The sequence below is a fragment of the Nannospalax galili genome, unplaced genomic scaffold, assembly GCF_000622305.1.
Source record: "Nannospalax galili isolate Female #2095 unplaced genomic scaffold, S.galili_v1.0 scaffold207, whole genome shotgun sequence".
Lineage (NCBI taxonomy): Eukaryota > Metazoa > Chordata > Mammalia > Rodentia > Spalacidae > Nannospalax > Nannospalax galili.
Genome location: NW_008358517.1, coordinates 4,459,168 through 4,486,284, shown reverse-complemented (window position 1 = coordinate 4,486,284; position 27,117 = coordinate 4,459,168). Strand labels below are relative to the sequence as shown.

The following is a 27,117-nucleotide window of genomic DNA, read 5'->3' as shown; positions in this document are numbered from 1 at the left end:
GACGACTATGAAAACATAATTACCCCTGGCACACTGTATGCTGTACCTCAGGCTTAAAAACCGGGGTGGGGGTGGGGTGAGAGGGTAACTGTTCTGAAGGCATTTGGCTGAGATGCTTCAGCTACAAGGTTTTGGAAATGAAATCTGAGCAGTCGCGATCTACATAGCACACGTACATTTACAAAGTAAACACCAAATAAAGTAGCGGACTTAAGTTTGTAACATTCATCACAGCAGAGAAACCTTTTAAATTTAACAATCGTCTGAGGCTCCAAGATATGAATACTAACCCCTCTCCCTCAGCTTGCTCTGTGCCAGACCCACATTCTTCCACCCGTCTCCATTTAACAAACTCCATACAATTCCTTAGCCTGGCAGCTGAGTTTTTAAAACATCCTGATAGGACTCCAGGGCCCGACCAACGCAGCTCGGCACTCACCATCTTCCAGTGTCTTCAGGGACACTCCACCTTCAGTTGGGCCAAACTTCATATGGAAAACAACTGCCGCCCTGACCTTTTCCACACAGCTAAGGACTCAAACAATAATGAACACCATTCCTGTGCTTTAAAAAGTGCCCCGTCGCCATGACAACCCCTTCCACTCTGGGCTAATTAGTGTGGTGTGGTTCTAGGATTTGATACAGCTCCGGGAGGGGAGTGAGGGACGCCGGGAGCTGCTGCCTTCAGCAGACTCCCACTGCCATTGTGTTTCGGGCCCCTTCCCAGTAATTTAACCAGGGGAAGGGGATCTATAGGCTGATTGTTGCCCTGGGCAACCCACCCCATGGTCACGAGGGGGCAACCCAGGCTTTCCATTGGTGCGTCACTTTTCAGTGGCAACTTCCTTTTCTGGTGAATTTAACTTTCAAAGATGTCACAGCTGGAGGCTGGACAAGGGAGCAACAGAAAGGCATTTTGCCTTTCAAAGCCCACCAGTGCTTGCCAGTCTTGACGGGCGACCAGTTCTGCAGGGCTGGGGTGTACCTAACAAAGACTGCCTGCAGGGCACTAAAAACCAGGTTGATGATGACAAACAGGCTAGATTTTTGGAAGGAACAGTTTTAAACCCAGGCAATTACAGCCTCAGCTAGATCATTTAGTGAGTGAACGGTCATGAAACCTACTATGTGCAGGTAAGTCAAGCTTGTGGAAGACTTACAAAAAATGGGGGATGAATTTTGACCCTAAGGTCCCTGAAGTTTAGTAGGGTGCCAGGTGTGTTAAAAATCATCACTGATAAGGGTTGGGAAAATGGCCCTGCTTGCCAGGGACCAAGTTTGGATCTTCAACACCCACATAAAAGCTGAGCTTGAAAGCATGATGGTGGTCTGTGACCCTGGGATCCCAGTGCTGAGGGGAGGGGGTCTGTGGCCCTGGTGTTGGTGGGGGGGGGTGTCTTTGACCCCAGTGCTGGTATGGGGGGGGTCTGTGAGCCTGGTGCTGGGGGCAGAGACAGGCTTTAAGGGCTCACTAACCATGCAGTCTAGCCAAAACAGTGAGCTACGGGTTCAGTGGGAGACCCTGTCTCAAAAAATAAGTGGTGGGCCAGAGAGGTGGCTCAGCAGGTAAAGGCAATTGCTCCCAAGCCTGAGGACTGAGTCTGATTCCAGGAAACCACATGGTGAAAGAAGAGAACTGATTCCCAAAAGCTGTCCTCTGACTTCCACCCCTGTACCATGGCATGAATGAGCATGCCCCTCTCCTGTAAAAAATACATGAGTAAATAAACAAATGTTTTTTAAAGAAGTGGAGCGGGGGGGGGGGGGCTGGGGAGATGCCCAAGGGGTTAAGAGAACTTGACTGCTCTTGCAGGGGACTAGGGTTCGATTCCCAGCACCCACATGGCTATGAACCATCCTTAACTCCAGTTCCAGGGGAATCTGAAACCCTCTTCTGACCCCTGCGGCACTGCACGACACGGGTGCACTCACATACATGGAGGCAATATGCTCATACACATAAAATTTTTAAAAAATTAATTAAATTAAAAAAAAAGTGGAACGTAATGGAGGAAGATACCCAAAGCCCATGTCTGGGCTGTACATATGCATATATGGAAGCACCAGCGCGTGTTCACGTACACACACCACAACCCCCCCCCACACCCACACACCCCACATACACAACCACACAAACCATGTAGAGTCCCACATTGCATTCTTTTTGCTTTTGCTTTGTTTTTTATTTTTGGGTTTTTTTGGTTTTTTTGAGACAAGGTCTTCCTGTAGCCCCAAGCAACTCAGAACTCATTATGCAGACCAGACTAGCCTCCATCTCACAGAGGGCCATCTGCTTCCACCTCCCCAGTGCTGGGATTAAAGGTGTGTGCCACTATGCCCAGCTCTAATATTACACTCTATTACAGACACAAGTATAAAGACATCAGTGGTCTTACCCAGCACTGGACCCTGCATGTTGCAATACTGACCTGCTAGGTAAGATGCACCCACTGGTACAATAGTGGCATGACCAGTATGGGTGTAACTAACCCTTTCTGACTGGTTTTGAGGCCTTCTCAACAGGAGGAAATCCATGCCTGACATATGAATTTAAAAATCCCTAAACCAGGGAGGTCACAGGGCCTGGGGGGAAGGGGGATTATTACTGTTCTTTTGCTAAATGTTCTTGTCAAACAGCCTTCTAAATATTTATGTTTATAGTGATCAGTGCTGCTTTCAGACTTGATCAGGGAAGTTTCTTTTTGTAGTGGGCAGTATTTAATGCAGAGGCATATAACTGGTCAAAGAGATGAGAATAAGAGTCTCCTGGGTGCTCAGCTCTGAATGAGACACCTCTGTCACATACACCCCCCACCACCAAAGGCTCAGAGAATAAGGCAGAAGAAGCAGGAGGGCTATGAAATGTGCTCTGGACATGACACAGTCGTGACAATCATGAACTCAAAGCAGCTGTGGCTGCCTGCACACGATCAAGCTGGTCACCAGTCCAGTTTGGATGGCAGAGGGGCTCACAAGGCCCCATCTGTATCTGAGAAGCTACTGGCAGCTGACGGCTGCTGGGGAAGGAAATATCCATTTTCTCTGGGAATGTGGTCCCTGGTATGTTGCCCATGCTCCAGTAGAGACTTTGTACATATGTGCATATATGCAACTCTAGCTGGACTGAGTTATTTAAGAAAAAAAAAAGACACTAAGGTAGGAGAAAGGATGGAGGATAAGAACAGGACACATTTGCATGGAAGGGACCTGGGCTGGGGAAGCACATAGAGCTCAAGTTGGAGTGGTTACCAGGCTCAAGAGAAGTGGCTAGTGTGCACAGGGCCAGACTTCTCCTATGGAAGGGACCACCTTGTTGACAAGGACAAAACTAGAAACAACGCCATCATTCACATGAGGGGCACAGTCTACCTTGATACCAGCAACACATCTGTACCTTCAACAAGCAACATCAAATGAAAGACAGGCCCAGTAGCTGGCTCTGGGCTCACTTTGAAAAGGAAGCCACAGAACAGCACTTGTAACAATCTCATTCTACAAAAGAAGTGACAGCTCCTCAGATAACCTGCCTTACCTGTGGATGTGGGTATGATACCCATGGCCACATGGCCAGACACAAATCAAGCAAAAGCAGGTACAAGGTGGGAATGTCGGGGGTCTACTTCAAAGAAGAGGGAGGAAATCATGTCGCACAAAAGGAAATAATCACAGATAATATGAAAATTTAGAATATGATTCAATCTTTGAAGACATTTCAAAATAGTACATCTATGAGTGCTCATGTGTGTGCAGGTATATGTGTGTGCAGGAATGCATGCATATAAGTGCACATGCCTGTGGACACCCAGGGACAATCTCAGGTGTCACGCCTCAGGCACTGTCCTTTTGCTTTGCAGACAGGGCCTCTCATCGGCCTGGAACTCCTGTGGGCCAGCTAGATGCAGGAATCCTCATGTTTCGATCTCTCCAGCACTGGGACTACAAGCATAAGGCACCACCCTGGGTTTTGACTGAGTTCTGGGGATGGAACTCCAGTCCTTATGTTTGGTAAGTACATCTGCCTAGCCCTGTCAAGACAGTGTTCCTTACAAGACAAAATAAATAAATAAATAAATAAATAAATAAATAAATAAATAAATAAATAAATAAAATAAAACCAAAACCAAACAAAACCAAAAAGAGAATTAAACCAGAATGGATCCTGGAGGCTCTGCCTGCAAGAGGGTCTTGAAAGAAGGACAGGGAGACTAGGGAGGCTCAACAGTGGAGGAATCTGAGTAATCAACAGATAAGTGGATGAGGCCAATGTGGTATTCAGGCATCCATCAGTTTCAAGGGATTGATGCTAGGATTGCCTGTGAATAGGCAACAGTTATGGGAGCTCAAGTCCCTTATATAAAATGGCACAGTGTTTGCAAGTAACCTGCACACATCTTCTCAGACCTAAAGCCATCTCTATATTATTATAATACCTACTATACTGTGATAATATGAAAATAGTTGTTATACTGAATTGTATAACTGGAGGTACAGGTAGTTGTGAGATGTCCCATGTGGGTGTGTGGAACCGAACCTGGGTCCTCTGCAAAAGCAAATGCTCCTAACAGCTGAGCTGTCTCTTAGCCCCTCAATTCACAGCTGCAGAACTTGAGGATACAAAGGGCTGAGCTTATGTATTCTGTGGTGGAATATTATTTGGCTATAAAAAAAGAAATGGCCAGGCGTAGTGGCGCACGCCTTTAATCCCAGCACTTGGGAGGCAGAGGCAGGTGGATCTTTGTGAGTTCAACTCCAGCCTGGTCTACATAGTGAGTTCCAGGACAGCTGGGGCTACAAGGAGACCCTGTCTCAAAAAGACCAAAAAACAAAACAAAACAAAAAGAAATGAAGTAATGACACATGTTACAGCACAATCGCTGTGACAGTCATCAGTCACAGAGGACCATGTGCTCTATTATTCAATGCTGATAAGGCATCCAGAAGCATCCAGGAGGGGTATATATAGAAACAGGAAGTGGATTAATGGCTACTCAGTGTTAATGGAAGAGATGGAGACCCACACAGCAGGGGTGACATGATGAGAGAGGAGGAGGTTTTCTCTTAGATGCTGAACCTGTTAGAAATGCCAACTGTGGTGATGGTTGCAAATTTGTGGACATTTTAAAAACCACTGAAACAAAGATTTTAAATAAGTCAGTTCTGTAGCATATGACTTATCCCTTAAAAATTGGTAAAATAAAAAAGGAAGTTTGGCATGGTGGAACACATCTGTAAGCCCCAGTACTCAGGGGCTGAGGCAGGAAGATGGAAACCAGTTAAGAGGTTGGCCTGGTCTACATAGTGAGTTCTAGACCAGCAAGAGCTATGTAGTGAAAGCCTAATAACCACACAATAAGCCGCACAGCAAACTATCTCTATTGGTACAGTAGTGGCACTTTTTTCTTGGGGGTAAACAACAGCTATCTAATTGAACTGAAAGCCCTCTGAATGGGAGAGAACTCATGTGTAGTATTGTAAACATAACCAAATATATGTGGCTAGAGAGGTCATAGATCCTAGAGGAAAAACTCACATCTGCCACTAATTTCTCACTGTATGCTAAATATGGATTCCAATATTTACAGACAAGTATACCTGACACCACTCATCAAAGAAACAGATGGAGGCTATTTCAGAGCTCCACAACTACTGGTCAAACAGAAAGAATAAGTGTGAGATGCCCAGCCCTAAGTGACACATCTACAATAAAATCTCTATACCTAAGGCTCACAGAACATAGTGGAAAAGGGGGTAAGGAGGGAGATTAACACAGAAGGCCACAACTGCCCAAAATGTAGCAAATAAAGAGACTGCATACTGTGTGTCCCTGGATAGGACTCTTATATTAAATCTCACCTACCCAGACCTCAGGTACCATTTCAGAAGAGGGGGCAGAAAGAATACAAGAATCAGGAGTGGTATATAACTACAAGGAAACAGTTTTCCAGGCCTCTGGGAACTTGTTCATATGAACTTACAACAATGGTGAGGCATGTACAAGACCCATGCAAACTCAAACTGGACAAAAACTCAGCATAGAACTGGGGAAATGGGCAGGAGGCCCCAACTTTAGCCAAGGAACTTGGCAGCTGATTACTGCTGGGTGAGGGGGAGTAATCACCCACCTTGGTCTTCTTTAAAGGAGTGATACTAGAGAGGCTGACCAGGCTCCAGTGGATGAACTCACACTGGATACAAATGCTTGACTGGATAAGCCTTAACATATATGACAGAATGCATGAAATCCGACGTGGGGGCTTTGGGTGGTGCAGATAAGGGAGGCGGGTCTAAATATGATTAAGATGTATTGCATGAAATACAAAAATTCAATAAAAAAGTAAATATATTAAAACAAAAAGCATCATATACATATATTTATATATATATAAACAAGCTGTGTGTCATGGTGCAGGCCTGTAATTCCAGCTACTCAAGATACTGAAATGGAAGGACTTCAAGTTTGAGGCCAGCCTGGTCTACATATTAAGTTCCAGGACAGATGGGGCGACAGGGAGACACCCCCCCCAAAAAATCTTACTCTCTAAAAACAGAAACAAAACAACAAAACACACACACAAAGGTGGTCAGGGAAGAGGCTGGAAACGAGTTTGGGGAAGCACGTCACAGCACTTTTGAGGTCTTGGGTTTGATCCCAAGCAAAGGAATCAAAGTAAAGGAAGGGGAGAGCCTTAAAGGCCTGGCAGACACTGAGGCATCTAAACTGAATGGAAGACAAAGTCTGCAGCTGACAGTCAGGGGGACAGGATGAAATACATTTAATTTGAGCTGAAAAGATGGCTCAGCAGTTAAGAGCAGGTACTGCTCTTGCAAAGCCCCCAAGTTCAGTTCCAGCACCCATTCCAGGCACTTCAGAATAGCCTGCAACTTCAGTTCTAGGGGAAATCAGCTCTGGCTTCCTTGGGCACCCACACAGACACACAGCCACACACATAATTAAAAAAATAATAAATCTTTAAAAAGAGACATTCAGTTTTAGCTTATACTTGAGTAATTCAATCAGAAACAAAAGAAAAAACATTTCTTGGAAATATAAAAACAAAAAATCTTTCTACAATCTGAAGTAAGGCAAAATATCTAGACCCCCCCCAAAAGAAAGATTCATAATAGAGCAAGTTAAATAAATCACAAGCAAACCTCACCTTTTGCCACTGAAAATTTAAATGAAAGAGCAACAGAGCTTCTGACAACTAGGGGCAGAGGACCAGAAGTCTTTACACTGGAGACATATACACATAATGTATGTCTGAATCTGCTTGCTGTCAATGTGACCTAGCCTCCTGTGATGTTTACATCACACAACGACAAAAGTGGGGCATCTGCATACAGTCAAGGGAGATTCAATTTATTACACTTTATTATCTGTGGACCATTTTTATCTGTCTGTCTATGTATGTTGTGGGTGTGTGCGCACATGTGTGACAGGTCAGAGGACAATCTCAGCTGTCATCTCTCAGGTGTTGTCTGCCCTGTTTTTTGAGACAGGGAATCCCACTGGGACCTGCAGCTTGCTGACTAGGCAAGGCGGGACGGCCAGTGAGACCCAGAGATCCTCCTGTCTCCTCCTCTCCTGCACTGGATGTCAAGTGTGGATCATCATCTCAGCTACTGAATGTGGGTTCTGAGCACTTAATACACATCCTCTTGCTTGGGTGGCAAGCACTTTACTAACTGAGCTGTCTCCCCAGTGCCATCTATGGAACTTGGACATTCTAAGGCTTCTGGGCATCAGAGAAGGGCAAAAACCAACCCAAGAAAAGTCAGGACTGACAATCTAGCCCACCGCAGGGTGCTGGCCCAGGCTCCAGGGGGCATTCTGAAGGCAGGAGCTCCACACATTGACAAGGGACCAGCAACTTGTTCAGGCAATGAAAGTAAATCCAGGCCTGTGGCTAGAATTAAATCTCTCTGCACACCTTGGAATCCTTCAGTGAATACTGCAAAACTGTACTCCATGTCTTTATAAGAGGACAGACATCTCAATAAGGGCACAGGGCTGGCACGCAGCTGATTCTAATTTCACTTTGCTTTCATTCACTGTTTCATTGAGCAACAATTGCAGCTTGGAAAGACATCATTGGCTATGACAGGACTGTACCACTGAGAAAAAAAAAGTCTTCCAGTGTTACATTGCTTCTTACTTAGAAAGGAAAAATAATGGTTCTCTCTAGAAGAAATAGCATGCTCTATCAATTTATAAACTGACAATGATAGAGCTCACTACAATTATTTATCATCATTATTTTTTGTTTGTTTTTAAACAAAGCCTCATGTATCTTAGGCTAGCCTCAAACTTTCTATGTAGCCTAGAATGACCTTGAATTAACCTTTCTGCCTCTGTGTCCTAAGCTCTGAGATTTCAAGGATACACCACGATGCCTGGTGTATGTAGTGTGGGGACTGAACCTAGGGCTTCCTGCATGCTAGGCTAGCACTCTAGTAACTGCGCTACATTCCCAGCCCATAAAAGTTTTACAAATATTTATTTTGTGTGGATGAGTGTTATGCCTGCATGTATGTAAATGCACCCATGTCATGCAATGCCCGTGGAGGACAGAAGAGGGCGTCGGATCCCATGGAACTGTAGTTACGGGCAGTTAGGCGCCACCTGAGTCCTGGGATTTGAACCCAGATCTTCTGTAAGAGCAGTCAGTGCTCTTAACCACTGAGCCATCTCTCTAGCCCCGCAAGAAAACTTTAAAGCGGAAATAATTTCAAACCATTTAACTTCAATTTCAAATCCTTTACTTTCAGGATGAAAGTATTCCTGACATCCTTCAATATACACAGTATCCCAACACAGGCTCTGCTGTCTTCAACGGCTAATATCACTCCAGTCTACACTAGAAGTGAGCAAGCGAACCAAGTGACTTGCTGATGACCCGCTGAAGATGACCTGATATTTGCTTAAGTTGAGTTATTAAAATAGGGTTTTTAGCTCCATGGTAGAACTTATATCTGCACCTGGTTCAGTCCCGGGCACCAGACAAATAAAAATTCATCAATCAGGAAAGTCAACTTCAAAAAGTCTTGGCATTCCTGAAAATGAATACTCTACGTGGATCATATCCACGCGTATCAAACCTATCTACCTATGGATAGGTTACAAAGGCAGGGTGTATTTCCACAGATACAGCTCTCAAAGAAATGTGAACTTCTTCAGGGAATGGATGAAAATGGAGGTCAGGAAGAAAGCACACTCTTCTTTGGTATTCCCAACAGCAACTGTCTTCTGGAAATACATTTTCTGGAAAGTTTTAGCACAAAGGGCTCTTGAAACCAATATGTCAGGAACTGACTTGGTCCGACAAGCAATTTTAAAGAATTTATGTATTTTTATTGCATGTGTATGGGTGTTTTGCTTGCCTATATGTATGTGTACCACATGTTTGTAATGCCTACAGAGGCCAGAAGAGGGAGTCAGATCCCCTTTGAACTGGAGCTATAGTCCACTGTCAGCTGCTATGTGGGTGCTGAGACCAAACCCAGGTCCTCTGCAAGAGCAGCCAGTGCTCTTAATTTCTGAGATCTCTCTCCAGCACTCCCAACAAGCAATTTAAACAGCACAATTTTAGCTAGGCACAGTGTTCATACCTATAGTCTGAGCACTTGTGAGGCTAAGGCAAGAGGATTACAGACAGTTTGAGACCAGTCTAGGCTACAGTGAAACCTTATCTCAAAAAACCAAATAGGGGCTGGAAAGATGGCTCAGCGGTTAAAAACACTGGCTGTTCTTGCAGAAGACCCGGGTTTGAATCCCAGCACTCACATGGCAGCTAACAACTGTCTGCAACTCCAGTTCCAAGGGATCCAACAGCCTCTTCTGTCCTCTGCAGGCATTGCATGACACAGGTGCACTTACCTACATGCAGGCAATACACACATATACATAAAATAAAAATAAGATATTTAAAAAATAAACAAATAAATTAATGAATACCACAGTTTGAGCTGAACACTGGGAGCCACTAGGGAGACCAAAGCAAGAGAATCCCATAAGCCCAGGAATTTGTGTCCAGAAGAAAATGATTCACAGCAGAGTCAATTCAGCCAAATATATGCAGAAATAGCTACTGAACCAAGGACAGTGCTCATAAAATTAAGCAGCAAATGTTGAGCAAAGTCAGCCCTAGTCATCCCCATGAATGCAACAGATGTGACAGCATGCATAGGTCCACTTTGCCAGATAACTGGCAAAGGGTCCCAGTGTTCCTGGCCCACTGCAGTCACCTCCACTTTCGTCTCTTCATTCCTCCTCAGGCATCTGCTAAGGAAGGGCATCAAGGCCAATGGAACATGCAGCGTGTACAGAGGGACACCTGGAACACGTCACACTGCAGGTCACGGGACATACCCACACCCAACAGTGTTTTAATACAGACCATGTCTGCTTTAGAAACAAATATCAAATAGAACTTGAAAAAGAAATGTTGAATGTGCTCCTAACAGATTATATTTCCAAAATGAATCCTTTTCTCTCTTTTGGAGGTAAGTTATGAGAGCACATAAAAACGACTTCTTTTTAAAAAAAATATATTTTTTTATTTTTAGTGTGTGAGTGCATTGCCTGTGTCCATGTAAAATGGGATCCTCTGGAACTGGAGTTAGGACAGTTGCTGGCCACCATGTGGGTGCTGGGAATCGAACCCAGGTCCTTTGTAAGAGCAGTCAGTGCTTTTAACTGCTGAGACATCTCTCCAGCCCCAAACATGACTTCTTTCACTCAATCGGAAAGATTTATGAAAAGCCTTGATCAGACTGAGCCACCAGGGAAATCAGCCACTAGGACAAAGCACAGCAAGCTGACCCACCAAGTCCTGGAAAGGAGACTCATGGGAGCAGATACAGAGAACCCAGACGGCATCGAAGGCATGCACTGGGGGTCCAGGATCCCCCACTGTAGCAGGAGGCCTCCAAAGATGGCGTAGACCCAGAGCCCTGGGATTCAGCGAGCGTTCACTTCACTTCCTGGCCCGTAAATAGCCAGCAGAAAGGAGCCCGTCTTCTGTACCCTGCTCGTGAGCCTAGTGACTGCTGACGCAAACAGATTGCGTAGTGTGGACCAACCAGAAAAACGATATACTGACTAAAGGGACTTTGGGGCGGAGAAAGTGAAATATAAGGCCTGCCCCCTCCTGCATTAAACGAGCCTGCAGCACCTCGCCTAGTGCTTGCCTCTGCCCAACTCTCGGTGTCCGTGTGTTGACTCCAAGCCTCTTGCCCCACCCCTAATCGGCAGGGGACCCAATCCAGGTGAGGGTCTTCACAGCTGGCCTGAGGAGGACCCGAAACACCTGGCACCCGAACAGGGACCCCTGCCCACGGTGTTGGCGACACCCAGAACCTCGGTTCCTTCGGTAAGTAGGCCCCTGGATTTGTCTGTTTCTTCGGCTGCTTGAGGGTGAGTGAGTAGCCCCCCCTCCACCCTGTCATTTTTATTGTTAGACTAGTTTGTTAGATCAGGGAGGCACACTCCGCCACGTGGTCCAAGTCGGCACCTCTCCCTTCTCGGCTCCTCCTGGTGAGTTCACATAAGGGCTAATCCATCCCGAACTCAGAGCCCAGGCTTCGGGTCACCCTGTTGCCTGTCCTGGAGACACCGTGTGAGCATACGGCTGAAGGGGTCACGGCCTTCAGAAATCCCTCACTAAGCACAAGACATTTGGATCCGATACACCTTTTCATGTTGGGATGGTTTACATCCGAGTGGCTCACGGTGCTTCTTTGCTTCCTTTGTGCCCTCTTGGTAGTCACCCTCATCTTCTACTTTTGTGGCAAATTCCCCTTTGTGAGACCCTCCTACCATGGGCAATTTACCAAAGACATGGCTCTGCTAGGCTGTGACCCTTGCTTTAAGTCACTTTGTCTCACCCCCATAATGTACAGAATACTACTAAAGCACACCTTCAACTCGTGCACTATATTCACAGCCACTGGAATCAAGTTTCTTAATTACTCTATATTACTAACTAATCAAATTATTGCTCTAAATTATACCCATGCCTCCATGCTGGACATCAAGTCAGGGTTCTTAGAAAAAAATCTGGTCTAATCTAAAAGCACTGTTTGACCCATCTTGGATCGTCATTTACCTACTCCTGACAGGCATAATTATTCTTCTCTTTCTACTTCTTAAATGCCTTGTTCTTTGTTCCGGCAGTCAGAAAAAATTCAATTACTCAGTGTATCAGGCCCTCAGAGCAATACACGAAGATGATTTCAACCCACCCTATGCAGCTGGACTTGGCTTGCACAAATGTACGAGGCCTCCTACAGATAATTCCCTACCTTGACTGATCCCCCGGAACGATACCCCTTGGAGGGCTGGTAGTCAATGATGGGTAAACTCCTGTCAGGCTGAATCAACCTAAGCCAGGATATGGATGCATATGCCCATGCTCCAATGATGGGTAAGGTTCATGCCAGGAGAGGACAACCTAAAACAGGTACAGTCCAAGATCCTGGGGTCATCCCGAGGCAGAGTTGCCCACAGGCTCTCGCTGGACAGTCATTTTTTTTTTTTTTTTTAAAAAAGGATGGAAATATAGCAGGAGGCCTCCAAAGATGGCATGGACCCAGAGCCCTGGGATTCAGCGAGAGTTCACTTCAGTTCCTGGCCCGTAAATAGCCCGAGAAAAGGAGCCCGTGCTTCTGTACCCTGCTTGCGACTGCTGACCCACACAGACTGCGTAGCGCGGACCAACCAGAAAACAATACACTGACTAAAGGGACTTGGGGTCAGAGAAAGGGAAATATGAAGCCTGCCCCCTCCTGCATTAAACGAGCCTGCAGCACCTTGCCTAGTGCTTGTTTCTGCCCAACTCCTGGTGTCTGCGCCTCTTGCCCCCCCAAATCGGCAGGGGACCCCATCCAGGTCAGGGTCTTCACAGCTGCCCTGATGAGGACCTGCAACACCCCACAACAGCACACACTGCTACAGAAGGTCAGGCACAGAGCATTCCAGCACCATACCAACACCGGCCCTCCAGCACTCAAGAAGCTATGCTAAAAATAAGATGTTGAATTTTATATCTTTAAAATTTTTTTTTTAATTTTATGTGTATGCATGTATTGCCTGCATGAAGGTAAGTGCACCTGTGTTGTGCAATGCCCGCAGAAGTCAGAAGAGGCTGTTGGATCCCCTGGGACTGGAGTTACAGACAGTTTTTAGCTGCCATGTGGGTGCGGGGATTTGAACCCAGGTCTTCTGCAAGAACAACCAGTGTTCTTAACCGCTGAGCCATCTCTCCAGCCCTGAATTTTATATCTTTTAAGATTTACCTCTACATACACACTGGTAGATCGTTCTTCGAAATCAATGACAGGTCATTCTAAAATTAAAGAGTTGTACTTTCCCTCATTCTATTTTTAAATCAGTCCTGACCTACTTTCTGTGAAATGCTTCCATCTTGATTAACACACACTGGGTTTTGCTACTGAAGGACTCATTACATGGCCCATCTTATGAGGACTGATTCTAAGAAATACCAAACACAAGACTATGTAGTGAAAAGAACTAGTAGATGATTTTTTTTTTTGGGGGGGGGATCTCTTTTTCTTTTTGAGATAGGGTCTCCCTATAGCCACAGCTGGCCTGGAACTCACTACGGAGACCAGGCTGGCCTCAGTCTTACAGAAAAGGGCCTGCCTCTGTTACCCAAGTGCTGGAATTAGGGTGTGAGCCAAGCAGGGTTCGATAAGGCAACTCTTCTGATAGCATTTATTACATCTGTAATTCTCTACCATTGTAAAATACAGCTCCACTCTATTCAACTTCAAACACAAAACAGCACTATCTTTTGATAATCTTTCCCTGTTTTTGATTTATTGTTATTTTATGTATATGAGTGTTATGCCTGCATGTACATAAGTGCACCTGTGTCATACAGTGCCAACGGGAGAGCAGGATCCCCTGGAACTGGAGTTATGATGGTTGTTAGCTGTCATGTGGGTGCTGGGATTCCAACTTGGGTCTTCTACAAGAACTAGTGTTCTTAACCTCTGAGCCATCTCTCCAGCCCCTTAATAATCTTTCTTAAGAAGCTGGAGAGTCTGAAAAATTTACCACAGGTTAACTAGGTTACACTAATAACATGCCTCTCTGTCCAACACACTGACTATAGAATGGTCTGGAAATCTCCCCTCTGGCCTCTAACTTAATTCACAAAAACAACCCTGCAAGGCACTCCCAGTTTATCTGCTTTCTCTGCCACATCAAACTCTTAAGATCGGTGAATGAATAAACATTCATTCATTATACAAATAAATATTGGATAAGAAGCGCCCCATTTCAAAAGCAGAGCTACTCAAGCAGCAACAGTCTTCCTGGCCATGAAGGAACAGGCAATAAACAAAAGTCGGCTCTGCTAGTCACTGAAGTGCTCTGTACTTACTGCGTCACCTCATGTCATCTCACTCTGGGGCTGACAAACATTTTGCACAGCTGTTGAGCACTTGCTAATTTTCACATTTTTGGGAAAAGTAGCAGAAGCTAACTTCTCCACAGAAAGCGATCCCTTCAGGTGAGAACAGAAAGCCACCCAGTGACTTGACTCGCAAAAAAAAGTGGGGCTGCGAGTAGGCCCTGGAGGTCAGGTTACAGAGTATGGAAATTTCTCACTCACGGAGGACAGCCTCCAAAGCCACAGGGGGCAGCCATCCCTGGAGCCCAGTGCTGAGTTGAGAGCCACCCTCTTTCTCCAGAGCCACAAACATTGATGGCTCCATGGGAAAAGCATGAAAGTAAATGATCCACACACATGCATGTTCAATCACAAACTTCCAGCATACACTGAGTGAAGAAAGCCACACCTTCACATTAAAAGCTTCTAAAACAGGGTTCCAGGCTCCCTTTCTACTTCAGTGTGCAAACCTACATTTTAGTTCAATTATAGATAACTCTACCTGCTTCTTGACTAAAATACCAGTTCCTGTCTTCACCTGGGCTGGAGCTTGCCTTCCTACCCTCGATTTCTCTACTATGTTGAGTTTGGTGGCCCTCTGCCTCCCCCACAAATTATCCCCAACTCCACCATAGGGTAAGAGTCCCTGCCTTGGTTCCCAGCTGTTCTGCTTGACCTGGAAGTGATGGCAATCATGTCTTTCCTTGTGAGTATCCACTGGGCATGTCCCCATGAACTCCCCATTAGATAAACGTTCTTTCAAGGGAGGAGCTGAGTTTAGGAATTTTGGAGTTTATTGAATTGTTTGAGAAAGGTGACATACCAAGTACTGCCAAAGTCAGTGTACTATATAAATAAAATTGTCATTCTGTTTGTTGCTGTTTTTCTTAAAAATTTTTTTACATTTATTTACTTATTGACTGCAGACATCCTCTATTCATGTATAAACACAGTGTATATATTTGCATGCTTACATATGTGTATGGATAAACACTTCTTTTTAAAAAATATGTAAATAAAAACATTCCACATTTTTTTCTCTTCCACCCTTAGAGACTTACAGACAATTCCCACAGGACATACACCTGGCCTTTCACAGCTGCATGCAATCAGAACCCTACTAATAAACATTTAGGTGGCTCCTACTGTGTTTTCTCATCCGACTTTTAGTGAATGAAAAAGAAAACAAAAAACCCAGAACCACAAAGGCCCAGCATGAGAATTCTGTCAACACTTCTATCTACTGACCACCAAGAATCCTCTAATGGGCAATGTAGTCCTTTGTTGTTTTGTTGAGATAGGGTCCTACTATACAGTCCAGGTTGACATGGAAACTAGTAATCCTCCTGCCTCAGCCTTCCAAGTGCTGGTATTACAGGTGTGCACCCCCATGCCTGTCTGCATACTATGCTTTTGATAGTCTGTACACAGCTGTGTCTGGTTTAGCACTATGCTTTTGACAGTCTGTTAGAATAGTCACCTAAAGGCACCTCACCCAATCTAGAGATTTCCACCTTGACTCTCAAGGAAATGCAAACTGTACTATCTGTACTGTGGGGAACAGATTTGTCCCTGCAAGGGAGGTTGACATGGTGGGATTACTTGGGCTGTTCAGTGGGTTTAAGGTTTAAGTGTTCAGTTGGAACTGCTTTGGCATGTTAATGTATTGCTCAGAAAGAAATTCTGGGCCACGAGATTAGTGATTTAATTTTGACAATTTTCTTATTTTCTGACACATCTGATCACAGAAATTGAGTGTTTACCTGTCCTAACATATAAAAAAGTTATTTAATAAAATTTCTAGTTCACATGATAGAAAGCTATGGGAATGGCCTGGGGATGTGGCTCAGTTAGTAGAATCCTTACCTAGCATTCATGAAGCCCTGGGTTCAATTCCTAGCACTACACAAAAAGCCAGGTGGGATGGTGCATCCCTCTAATTCCAGCATGAAGATCAGAAGTTCAAGAATACCCTTGGCTATATATATAATAAGTTTGATGCATGCCTGGGATACATGAGACCCTGCCTCCAAATAATTATAATAATAATAATATGAGAAGAAGAAATAAAGAATTCAGTAAAATGACTATTAAAATCTAAAGGGGTGTAATGATAAAAATAGAACCCCCCTAGACATTAAACAGGGACCATGCTTCTACTACGGTCTAGGCACTCCCCATATGGTCTCTCACTGGTTTTCACAATCCACACACATTAAATCAGCCCATGAAGTTCAGCATGTGATGGGTGCACAAAGGCAACCATCTGGGAAGTGCCATTTCACAACTTTTCAGAATACTCCGCATATAAGCAATCAGTTGCTCATCTCTGCTACCCAGAGAGGTAGGCAGGGAGGTTCACAGCAGTTCCAACAGGCTCAAAACAGCACAGCAAGTACAGGGCAGAGAAGCAAAGCCAATCAGGTCTTTTAATAATACTGGAATCCCGGCAGATACCACCAAGCTTCCCCTTGACTGCAGTGGTGTCTCTCCTTAATGGACAAGTTCAAGAACAAAGTGGCACTACGTAAAGCTGGCCGTGGTGTACGCCTTTAATCCCTGTACTTCAGAGGCAGGCAGAGGTGAGCAGATTTTTGTGAAATCGAGGCTAGTCTGGTCTCCACAGCCAGTTCCAGTGTCTACAGGGAGACCCTGTCTCAAAAAGACCCCAAAACAAAACAAAACAAAACCCCACAAAACCAAAACCAAAGTGACACCATGTGAGTGGTCATGGTGATTCACTATGGGTGACTGGCCAAGTGGACCCTCTTCTGTTCTAGTACCTGGACTATTTGTATTTTCAGATTTCAGTGGTGGTGGTAAAGCAGTAGTAGGACTCATAGATGAAACCACCAGCCACAGCACCGTGACAGCTGGGATAAGGAAGGCTAAATATACTATGCACTAAGGCTAAATGTGCCAGGACTATACTGGCTTTAATTTTAGCAATTCAGTGAGATTGGCATGAATGCTATCACTATTTTACAGATGTATTACCTGAAACAAAGAGAGGTTAATTTATTTGTCTAGGGTCACAGAGGTCATGCATGCCAGAACCAGGCAGACTGACCGTTAAGCCCCTAGTTAGCTATACTTGTGCAAGTTCAGGAAGAGGGGCAGGGGGAGTTCCTGCAGCTCCAAAGAATTCATCATTTAACAATGGCGTTTATTTCCTGGTACATATTTCCTGAATATTCCTGAATGTACCTTCTCACCACAATAGCTATTTTGGTAGTAGCCCAAAATAGAAATCTAGTCTGAGCATTGAAATGCAAACAAGATTCGTATACCTGGTTAGAGCAGGGGCTATACAGCCTGTTTTTTAAATAAAGTTTTATTGGAACACAGCCAAGTAAAGCTATGCAATATGAGAACCTCAGTTCACATCCCCAACATGGCACCTGTAACCCCAGTGCTGTGGGGAGCATGGTGAGGGGACAGGAGGAACACCGGGGCTTACTGGCTGCCAGTCCGTTCCAGGTTCAGTGAGACCAGGGCAGGACCCAGTGGCTTGAAAACTCTTAGCTATATATGCACTCACATTGCACATTTACTGAACAGTGTTGGTATAAGAGATAAGAGTCAATATTCCACAAAGACTCGGAAGTAAAAGAAGCCTTAAAACCATTCTATTTGAGCTTGATACTTGGAGCTTAATTTCTACACGTGAACTCCCTGACCATTTTAACACAAAGTTTATATATTTAGACTCTAAAACATATAAATTTTCACCATCGGCATTAATTATTTGAAGATGAAAAGACCCAGGGCAAAAAAAAAAAAAAAAAAATTGGAATAGAAAAGATCTTATGAACAGTTCCTGAATAAATATGTTAGATATGAAGAAATTCTAGTAGCCCCTAGTAAAGTGTGTGAAAGTTCTTTTAAGACAGGGACAATGATTCTCAAACAGTAATTTTTTCAAGCTGTTTTGTATTTAATTTCTTGGATATCACAAAAGGCTCCTGCATCATCATTCAGTTTTGCTGAACCCAGCCATCTTTAGTGCTTACAGCCGTGATGAGAAGTGTGCAGGGGAAACATGCTAAAGCCAGAATGAACTGGCCAAGATGGGGTACGTACACTCTGGTCATTCCTCCAACCCCAACTGACCTGGGAGTGCAGTGCTCAGCAAGGTCACACCTAACAGCCCTCAGGTTTGGAACAAGCTTTTCTTTCTTATGGTATCCATGGGACAACAGGACCTGAGATACCTGACACTGTGCTCCTGTCACATATCTGTGAAAACTACACACCATGAACGTTTACTCATATGCTTCCCTGTGGCAGAAGGCAGGCTGAACCTCCTTGACAGCTCTGCCTCCATCCCCATGCCTTGATAGCTTCCGGCCTCCATCAGGCCCTGAACCAGCTCCTTCCTTCCCCTCACCAGGGCCATGGGCTTACTAATACTGTCCAGGGCTGGGTTTCCTGCTCTCCTGTCCCTAGTGGCCTCCATTTCTAGGAAACCCCATGAGCCGGTGCCAGTATTCACTTCAGCATATGATTCCCTCCAACCAGATACCTGGGGACTTTCCTGAAAATGCAAAAGGAAAGTAGTATGTTCCTACAGAAGCAAACACTTGGCCTGCTGAAGGAGGGGCTGGTAGTAAGCTTCAGACTGAGAACAAAAGCTTCACCTCTTTCCTTAATTCAAGTCAAAGAGCAAACTTGCACTATGGACTGCTAGAGGCTAGGACCTTCATCCCAGGAGGAGATCTCCAGGAGCTGGCTCAAGTTGGGGGTGGGGCAGTACTCCTTTATACAAAGGGAGTGGCTTGGCCAGTTAGTTCCTGGGCCAATGTGTGTCTTCCTCAAAGGAAAACCCCAGGTGGGGCCCTTGACTGGCAGTAGTGTGCCCCCCCCATGACAAGACAGCAGGCAGTAGACACTTTCACAGTGGTTCACAAGCTTACAGATACAGTATTTACTGTATTTTTCATATACTGACCCCAGTGAATCAGCAAAAGGAAGCTCTTTCAGGGCCAGTAACAGCTCAGCACATAAAGGCACTTGCCGTCCAGCCAGACAAGCTGAGTTCCATCCCCAGCACAGACATGGTAGAGGGATGGAACTGGCTCCTACAAGTTGTCCTCTGACCTCCAAGTGTGCACCACATACATAACCAAACAAATAATTTAAAAATAAATAAATGTAATAACAACAAAAATCTCCCCAAACAAAGCTTCCCTTTTAGCACACATCGCTGGGGAAGTCAATGCTGGGTGATGCCTGTAAGGTAGGACTGCATTACTGTGTGCACACATCTATGCTTCCTATAGTTTAACTTTGGAGCTCTGCATGGGGCACCAGGCTACTTTCTCTTCTCTATGACACAAGTCAGGTTCAATGAACAAGAAAAGAAAAAAAGGCACTTAGTTCTTTCCTTGAAGCCACCATAGGTACAAAACGTCTATACACAGAAGCTGGGGTCACACTGCTGTTGGAAGGTTCTTTCCCTACAAGCAAAACTCTCAGCATTCTCTCCGTCTTTCCACCCTATCCCCTCTGCTCCCGTCACTGTGGCCTGCTGTCAGCAGCATCTGCTAAGGAACACCAATTGTATTCAGTGGTGTTCTGGAGGCAAGATCATCCTATGCCAACACAGAAGCTCATTCACCTGTGCCAGATACTCACTTCTCTGCTTCCTGGGAAGTGAGGCTCAGCCACAGCAACCAATCCTGGCTCTAGAACTGGGCAGAAAAGCCAGGACCAGGCAGAGGCACTCACACCACCAAGGGACTCTTGAGAAAGACTTTCTTTCATAAATAAAAGGAGACTCCCCTGATAGACGTCTCTTCTGACCCAGCCCTGACTTTTGGGATTAATGTTTATTCTGAGAGGACAAGGTCTTCATTTGTTTTATTTAGAGGTGCAGCACAAAAGCATAAAAAGAACTAAAAAAAAAAAAAAAAAGAAAAGAAAAATAGATTTGTTGAGCTGGGAGTGGAGTGGTGGCCCACCCCTTTAATCTCAGCACCTAGGAGGCAGATTTCTGTGAGTTCGAGGGCAGCCTGGTCTACACAGTGAGATCTAGACCAGGGCTACATAGTGAGATGCTGTGTGAAAAAAAATTTGTGTTGCTGAGAAAACTGAATAATGATGCTCTTTAAGGATGCCGCAGTCTCAGCTTTGGCCGCCATCTTGTGAGCTTGAGGGGTACGGATGCATCGAACCAAGCAATGAAGTACACACACACTGCCCGTCACTCTCCTCAAGTACTGCAATTGAACTTACTCTTTTAGAAACCAGTAACAAATATTAGAGGAGACAAGTTGTAACAAGGCAAACATACTGGAAAGTGTGCTTGGCCAGCCCTGGAATTTTGGAACCGCCAAACACTTGTTGTGAAACAAAATATGCACGTTTGTCAGTTGCACTGGCCACTGGTGGCAGTTACTCTGTCTTACCCTGAAGATCTGGAGTCTATGCAGAGGGAGAGGGAGGGGGAGCGACAGACAGAAGTTTTACTGAGAAGAGAAGGAGCTCTAAGGAGGGGATGTCCCTGGGAAAGGGAATTTATATTAGATCCAAGGAAATGGAAGACGGATGAACAGTTTAAAACTACGAGGTGATAAATCCTAATGTCAAAAATATGCTCAAAGCACGTCAGTGTGGGGCAGAGTGCAGCATGGCACACAAGCAGGTGTGTGATGGGGAGCCAGAGGGACCTCAGAGCCGAAGTCCAAAGGCAGGTCAGAGAATGTGAGTCAGACAGAAAGAGGTACCTGGGTTTCCTGGCATCAGTGCTAATCACCAAGCAGTGGCCAAATGCCCAGGCTTGCTGGGGTGGGAGTTTCAGGAAAGGAGGACTCAAAGAATAAGGAGGCTGGGACAGAGGCTGGGAGGGAGGGAGGGATGGAGGGAGGGAGCTGGGAAACTGGGCTCCACAGAGGTAGGTGGGGTGTGTGGGTTTACGGAGGAAGCTCTCTCAGGACTTGTAGTTAGTTCCAAGGTGCTGAGGAAGTTGACATCAGGCCCAGGTGTGGGGGAATCAGGGAGGAAAACTGCTGCCCTGGGGAACAGAGCACTGGGGAAGGGGTGGTTGGGGGGTGGTAGCTGAGCAGTGGGGGACAGAGCTGGAGGGGTGCAGAGGGGAGGGTGGTCAGAGCCGAGCAGTGGGGGTGGGACACGAGGTTGGGGAGGGGGTGCAGAGCTGAGCAGAGCACGTTCCTTGACTGTCTAGCAACCCAGGAGTCTGAGGCAAGGGGAAGGAGGTGGAGATTATCAAGACGAGGCTGATGGCCAGGACAGAGAGGTCTGGTGCCCACAGGACTTTCCGGAGGCTGCAAGCTCATGGCCACTGGCTTGCTATCTCCTTCCTGACCCTGGAGTTGTTCCATGCCTGTAGCCCTTGCTGCGCATTCCAAGCTGGTCACTTAGGATTTGGGAGCTTACTTTTTAAGAAAATATTTTATTGCTTTTATTTTATGTGTATGCATGCATTGCCTGCATGTAAGTAAGTGCACCCATGTTGTGCAATGCCCAAGGAGGACAAAAGAGGTTGTTGGATTCCCTGGAACTGGAGTTATGGACAGTTGTTAGCTGCCATGTGGGTGCTGGGATTTGAACCAGAGTCTTCTGCAAGAACAGCCAGTGCTCTTAACCGCTGAGCCATCTCTCTAGCCCCTCATTTTTTTTTATATGCAAGCTATGATGCAATTAGAAAAAAAAAATCATGTTGATCAAAATATCAACTGAGGCAAGAAAATAATGAAATTCTCAAGGGGGCTCCTGGAAACACTAAGAAAGGACAAAGATGCCTGTGTGATCAAAAGAAACCAGTTCTCTCTCTGTCTCCCTCTCTCCCTTCGTTCTTCCCTCCCTTTCTCTCTGGAAGGATGTGAGAGAGTAAGATAAATTTAAACTTAAGGGAAGTAAAACCATGGAATCTGAGCAATCACTAAAATGTGTACAGGGCTGGGGGATGTGTGTAGCATGTACTTAGCATACCCAAACACGGGGGTACTCCCTGAGGCTCCCTGTTCAGGAAGTTACCCTAGTGGTCACCTGATTCCCTAGCTGCTCAAGGCAACCTTAGGCAGAGTCACTTCTGGGGTTTCATCCCTAGAATCAAAAGAGAATCCACGGGCTGGAGAGATGGCTCAGTGGTTAAGAGCACTATCTGCTCTTGTAGAGGACCTGGGTTCGATTCCCAGTACCCACATAGCGGCTGACAAACATCCAAACATCCGTAACTCCAGTTCCAGGGTATCCTATGCCCTCTTCTGACCTCCATGGGCACTGCACGATACAGGTGCACTTACCTGCATGCAGGCAATACACTTATACACATAAAATAAAAACAACAAATGAAATATTTAAAAAAAGAATCCAAGAAATAATGTTGCATGAGACAAGACCAAAACCAAACAAACAAAAAATAACTCACACAAAAGCAAGCCAGGTGTGGTGGCACACATCTGAAATCCCAGCCCTTACAAGGCTGAGACACAGGGACTGAATCACCACAAGTTCAAGGATGGCCTGGACTGGGCAGTAAGTTCCAGATCAGCCAGGGTTAATGTAATGAGAGCCTGTCTACAAAAAGCAAAATCAATAACAACAAAAAGATCCACAGAAAGAGGGAAAGAGAAAGGGAGGGATGATTTATGCCAAAGCCCTGGTAAAGCCAACAAAAGGTTCAGCCCTCTGATAAATCCCATCTGGAAATCCTGGGAGCAGCCTTGGGTCTAATCTGTTGCCTTCTTATTTAAAGAATCCAAGGCGGCCTTTTCATCCTGCGACACTAAATCCCAATCTCCATCTATTTCTCATTGTTCATCCATTTCTCCAGCCACCATGCTGAACAGGTCACAGACCCCTCTAATTCAGATGCGCCCTGACAAATCATGCTGAGAAATACAAATTAGGAGGGCAGCTGTCTCTCTTTGTGGATGCTGGCAAGGATGCCCATTAGAATGCCAAATAGTTGTGGATCTCACTGAGTCACTTATCAAGCCCCAAGGTTATGGCCATGCAAGGCAATCAGGATGCTGAGCTCAAAAAAGGCAGGCGTAAAACAGGGATCTGGGGGCCAAAGGGAGAACATTCTTCAACATGAAGAGCTGGGAAAATGTCAAACTGAGATCTGGTTAGGGTGAGTTTCATGATGCTATCTATATTCACACCATTATATGGTGGCCACGTGACCATACAAGTCAGTGATCAACAAGAGAATATATGTGTGTGGTTCTTTGCCTTATAAGTGTTCAAATTTCAAGGAGACACAAAACTTCCAGTATTCTGGAAAATGAAGACCACACAGCATACTTAGAATTAAGAAGAAAATTAAAGTTAGTATGCAGAGGAAAACAATGGCTCTCAGATATACACCCCACAAATGGGAGTAAGAAGTCTAAATTATCATAAAGATGAAAAGAGCAATGCAGAAAAACTCAAGCTAAACACCCAGTCACCAAGAACAAAGGTCACCTGGAGAGTGATGTCAGCAGATTCAAGGTGGAGTGGAAGCGGCCTTGAGACATCATCCCTTCCCATCACTCCCTTCACACAGGGAGAAACTGAGATGAAGCAACTTCAGAACAATTATTGCTGATTTATAAATCTTCATGAACACATACTAGGATACCAGAAGAAAAGTCTCAGCACACTGCTCAAGAAGTGTGCTGAGATCAGTGGGAAATTACTGACAAACCCCTGTGAATTCTACTATCCTGCAGGAAGGCAGGTCTGGAGGGCAGGGGCATTGCTGAGCTGTGTGTCCTAGAAATCTTTTTCTCTTGCTTATTCACACATTAAAGTTATCTGAAAGTCATAATGGGAAATTAGCCAGTTCATGATCACAGTCAATCTCTGTAAGTATAAATTAGAAATACACAAAATATTGCACTGAACAGTTGGGTGTTCCTAGCATCTGTGATCTGAAGCCAGTGAAGGATAAGCAGATGGAAACAGAAGGAACTTCAATATGGCCGGTGTGTCCGCCTCTCCCTCCCTGCACCCCGTCGTCCTTCCTTCCCAAGTGTTCTGTATCCAAGCCATCAACTGTTCCCATGTTCATTAAGGGTCTGTACCTATGCCCACAGAGCAGTGCTCCTTCAGGTACCACAGCCTGGGGTAGTCAGCAGTCCCCACAACACCCAATAGATAGCTAAGGGTTTCAAATGTGGCTGTATGTCTACAAAAGGAACAGAACAAAGAACACAGAAGCCTGTGCACCCAGGCCAGCTGCTCAAGCCCTTTGAATATGCCCAAACCGCCTTCTCAGTCATATAAATATCTTATAGCAACACGTTGTAACAAGAAAGGCTAGCTGGCTCTGTGTGGCCCAGGTGAGCAGCACAGAACAAGTGGCAATTGTACTCTAGTTAATTTTCTTAATTAGACCTGAGAAGGGAAAAAATTTCCCCCTGTGGATGTTGGTGGAACCTGAGTCTATGTCAGAACTGCCCCTAGCTCACCCCAGATGGCAGGAACAATAGACAGGAGCAGCCGCTAGTTCGCTTGGGCTACAAGGCTGCCAAGTCAGGCTAGTCTAAGGGTGGCCAGGGGCACAGCTTTGCAGCTCTGTGCCCTCTTTGTTTCTGATACCTGGCCCTGAGTACTAACTGGCTGTGCTAGATAAGCCTGGAAATCAGAGCCAAGTGACGTCAAGACCAGGTCCAACCTGTCCTTCCACCTCCACAGGACCTCATTTCCCTAATTTGCAAGGTATCAAAGGGTTGCAATGGTGTGCACCTGCAGGCCAATGTAAACCAACTAGCTTGGGCGCCACTGACATTATGTAATGCAATTACTGAACCAAATGCACAGACCTACACTTGAGAATGAATGCAAAGGATGAGGAGAAAAGACAAAGTCAGGCTAATTTTCATTCCGCAGCTCCTCAAAGCACAATTAACATGGTAGCAGTAATTTGTATTCGGCTCCATTAATCCCATGGACTTTCCTATGGCTTAGCCAAACTCCTTAGCCTTCAATGTAAATACTGTAATAACCTTATCTAAACTTTGGTTGTCTCAAAAGAAGCCAGTATCTGCACATGCCTCAAAAATTTCATATTCAACTCCTGGTCCTTCGTCTAGTTCAAGAGCCAGAAAACCAGTTGCTTAAATTATTATGTACAGCCTTACTTCATTTTCTTGTTTATTTAAAGAGAGCTTTAAGAAGGACTCACAAAACAGCGACAAAAAATTTATTTTTGAGTGATTTTTTTTGTCCTGATAAGGGGGGGGGGGTGCGGTGTAATGGGGCCACTTTTCTTTCATTTCCTAGAGAAGACTGTCACCATGTAATTCGAAAGCTAAACAGTATTCCCTTTAAAGTTAAATACCAACAAGAGAAGCATCTGGCACACTTTAATGAGCTGCTTCATCCTTTCAGAGGGGCTGAAACTAGGGCAGCCATTCATCTGAGGGGCAGCGCACAGCCATCACACAATGGCGCGAGGCACACTGGGATAAAGGCCCCCCAAACCTTTTCAAATTCCAATCACTGCTCACTAACACTATACTGTTTAACACAGTGACTCAATACACCTGGAAAATGCAAAATGATACAGTTTTCTATGCCATGTGTTAGAGTAGAACACAAGTTTCAAACCAACAGCAAAGTTATAGGAAAAAATTAACTTATGTGTAGATGCCGTTTTTCTAAAAGCAAATAAAAAAGAATAAAAAGCAAGAAAATGTACTGAAGCTCTTGTGGGTTTGCAAGAGGGGCAGTTTGTCAGGAAACTCTGCGGGCCGGTTCTGCCATCTACTAGGCCAGTGCCATGGCTGCTGTCGAACTGCCTACAAAAGACAGGCTTAAACCCCAACCACACTCCACTGCCCAGTCCAAACATCAGCAGTGCCAAGCCTGGCAACCCCTGGCCTGGCCTGACAAGAAAACAGCTAAGCCGGTATCATCCATGTGAGAAGCAGCTGGGCAGCAAGGGAAAGGATGTAAAATTTAATTATGGACACATTTCAGTTCAAAGAGCCAGGCAGCAACAGAACAGGAAAATCCAGGGAACAGAGAAAGTAGGTTACAAAATTAAGGCAGACCAGGAGATCCAAACACACAGTTCCAGGCTGGAAAGGCACAGTGGAAAGTGACAGGTACTCACCAGCCAGGTGCTGAAGGAGAAAGGAGTCTGGCTCTAGAAGCTGGCAGTGGGCAGGTGGGGGCAGAGCCCAAGGCCAGGCCTCCACCTCGAGGAGCCAGTCAAGAGCTGGGTGTCAGGGTGGGGAGGCTGGTCAGAGGGCGGGAAGGAAGGGCAGTTAGCGGTGCCCCATCCCTGGGGATGGGGTGGGAACCGGGAGGGCAGGGCAGAGCATGCAGCAGGAAAGTTTGAGGAGGAGGGCGCCAAGAAAGGGTTAACAGTCTTAGACTTGTTAAAAAGTGCTCTGCAATGAAGAGAAGCTGGCAGAAGGGAGAAGCCCTGTCCAGGATCCTCCCCACCAACTTCCTCCCTTTTGAAAATAAGGTATATATGTCTATCTCTACCAAGGGGTGTGTGTATATGTGTGTGTGTGGGGGGGTGTTATTAAACCAGTCAAGAAAAACGTTGAATAAAAATTAACTCAGTCCTTACCTCGGCAAAATGATCTCATCACTTTAGTTTGAATGTCTTGTATATGCTACTAAGAGTCATTTTATTTCCCATCTATTACCTTCTGCAAGTCTTTTATGTGCTGTATTCATTATTCTAAAGCATCTGTCACATTCAGTTTGAAAAGGCTTTTTATATTAA

General features: G+C 45.3%; 1 protein-coding gene across 2 annotated transcripts in view; it reads right to left on the bottom strand.

Annotated features, from left to right (window-relative positions):
• Myo10 (myosin X) overlaps positions 1-27,117 on the bottom strand; it is a 237,900-nt gene that overhangs the window by 43,277 nt on the left and 167,506 nt on the right. The window contains exon 1 of one of the 2 annotated variants that reach the window (XM_029557987.1): positions 440-720. The exons of the other annotated variant lie outside the window; for it this stretch is intronic. Coding sequence (XP_029413847.1) covers positions 440-442 — 3 coding nt within the window. The 5' untranslated portion in view covers positions 443-720. Of the gene's footprint in view, positions 1-439; positions 721-27,117 lie in introns of those variants that run through there. 2 annotated transcript variants of the gene reach the window in all.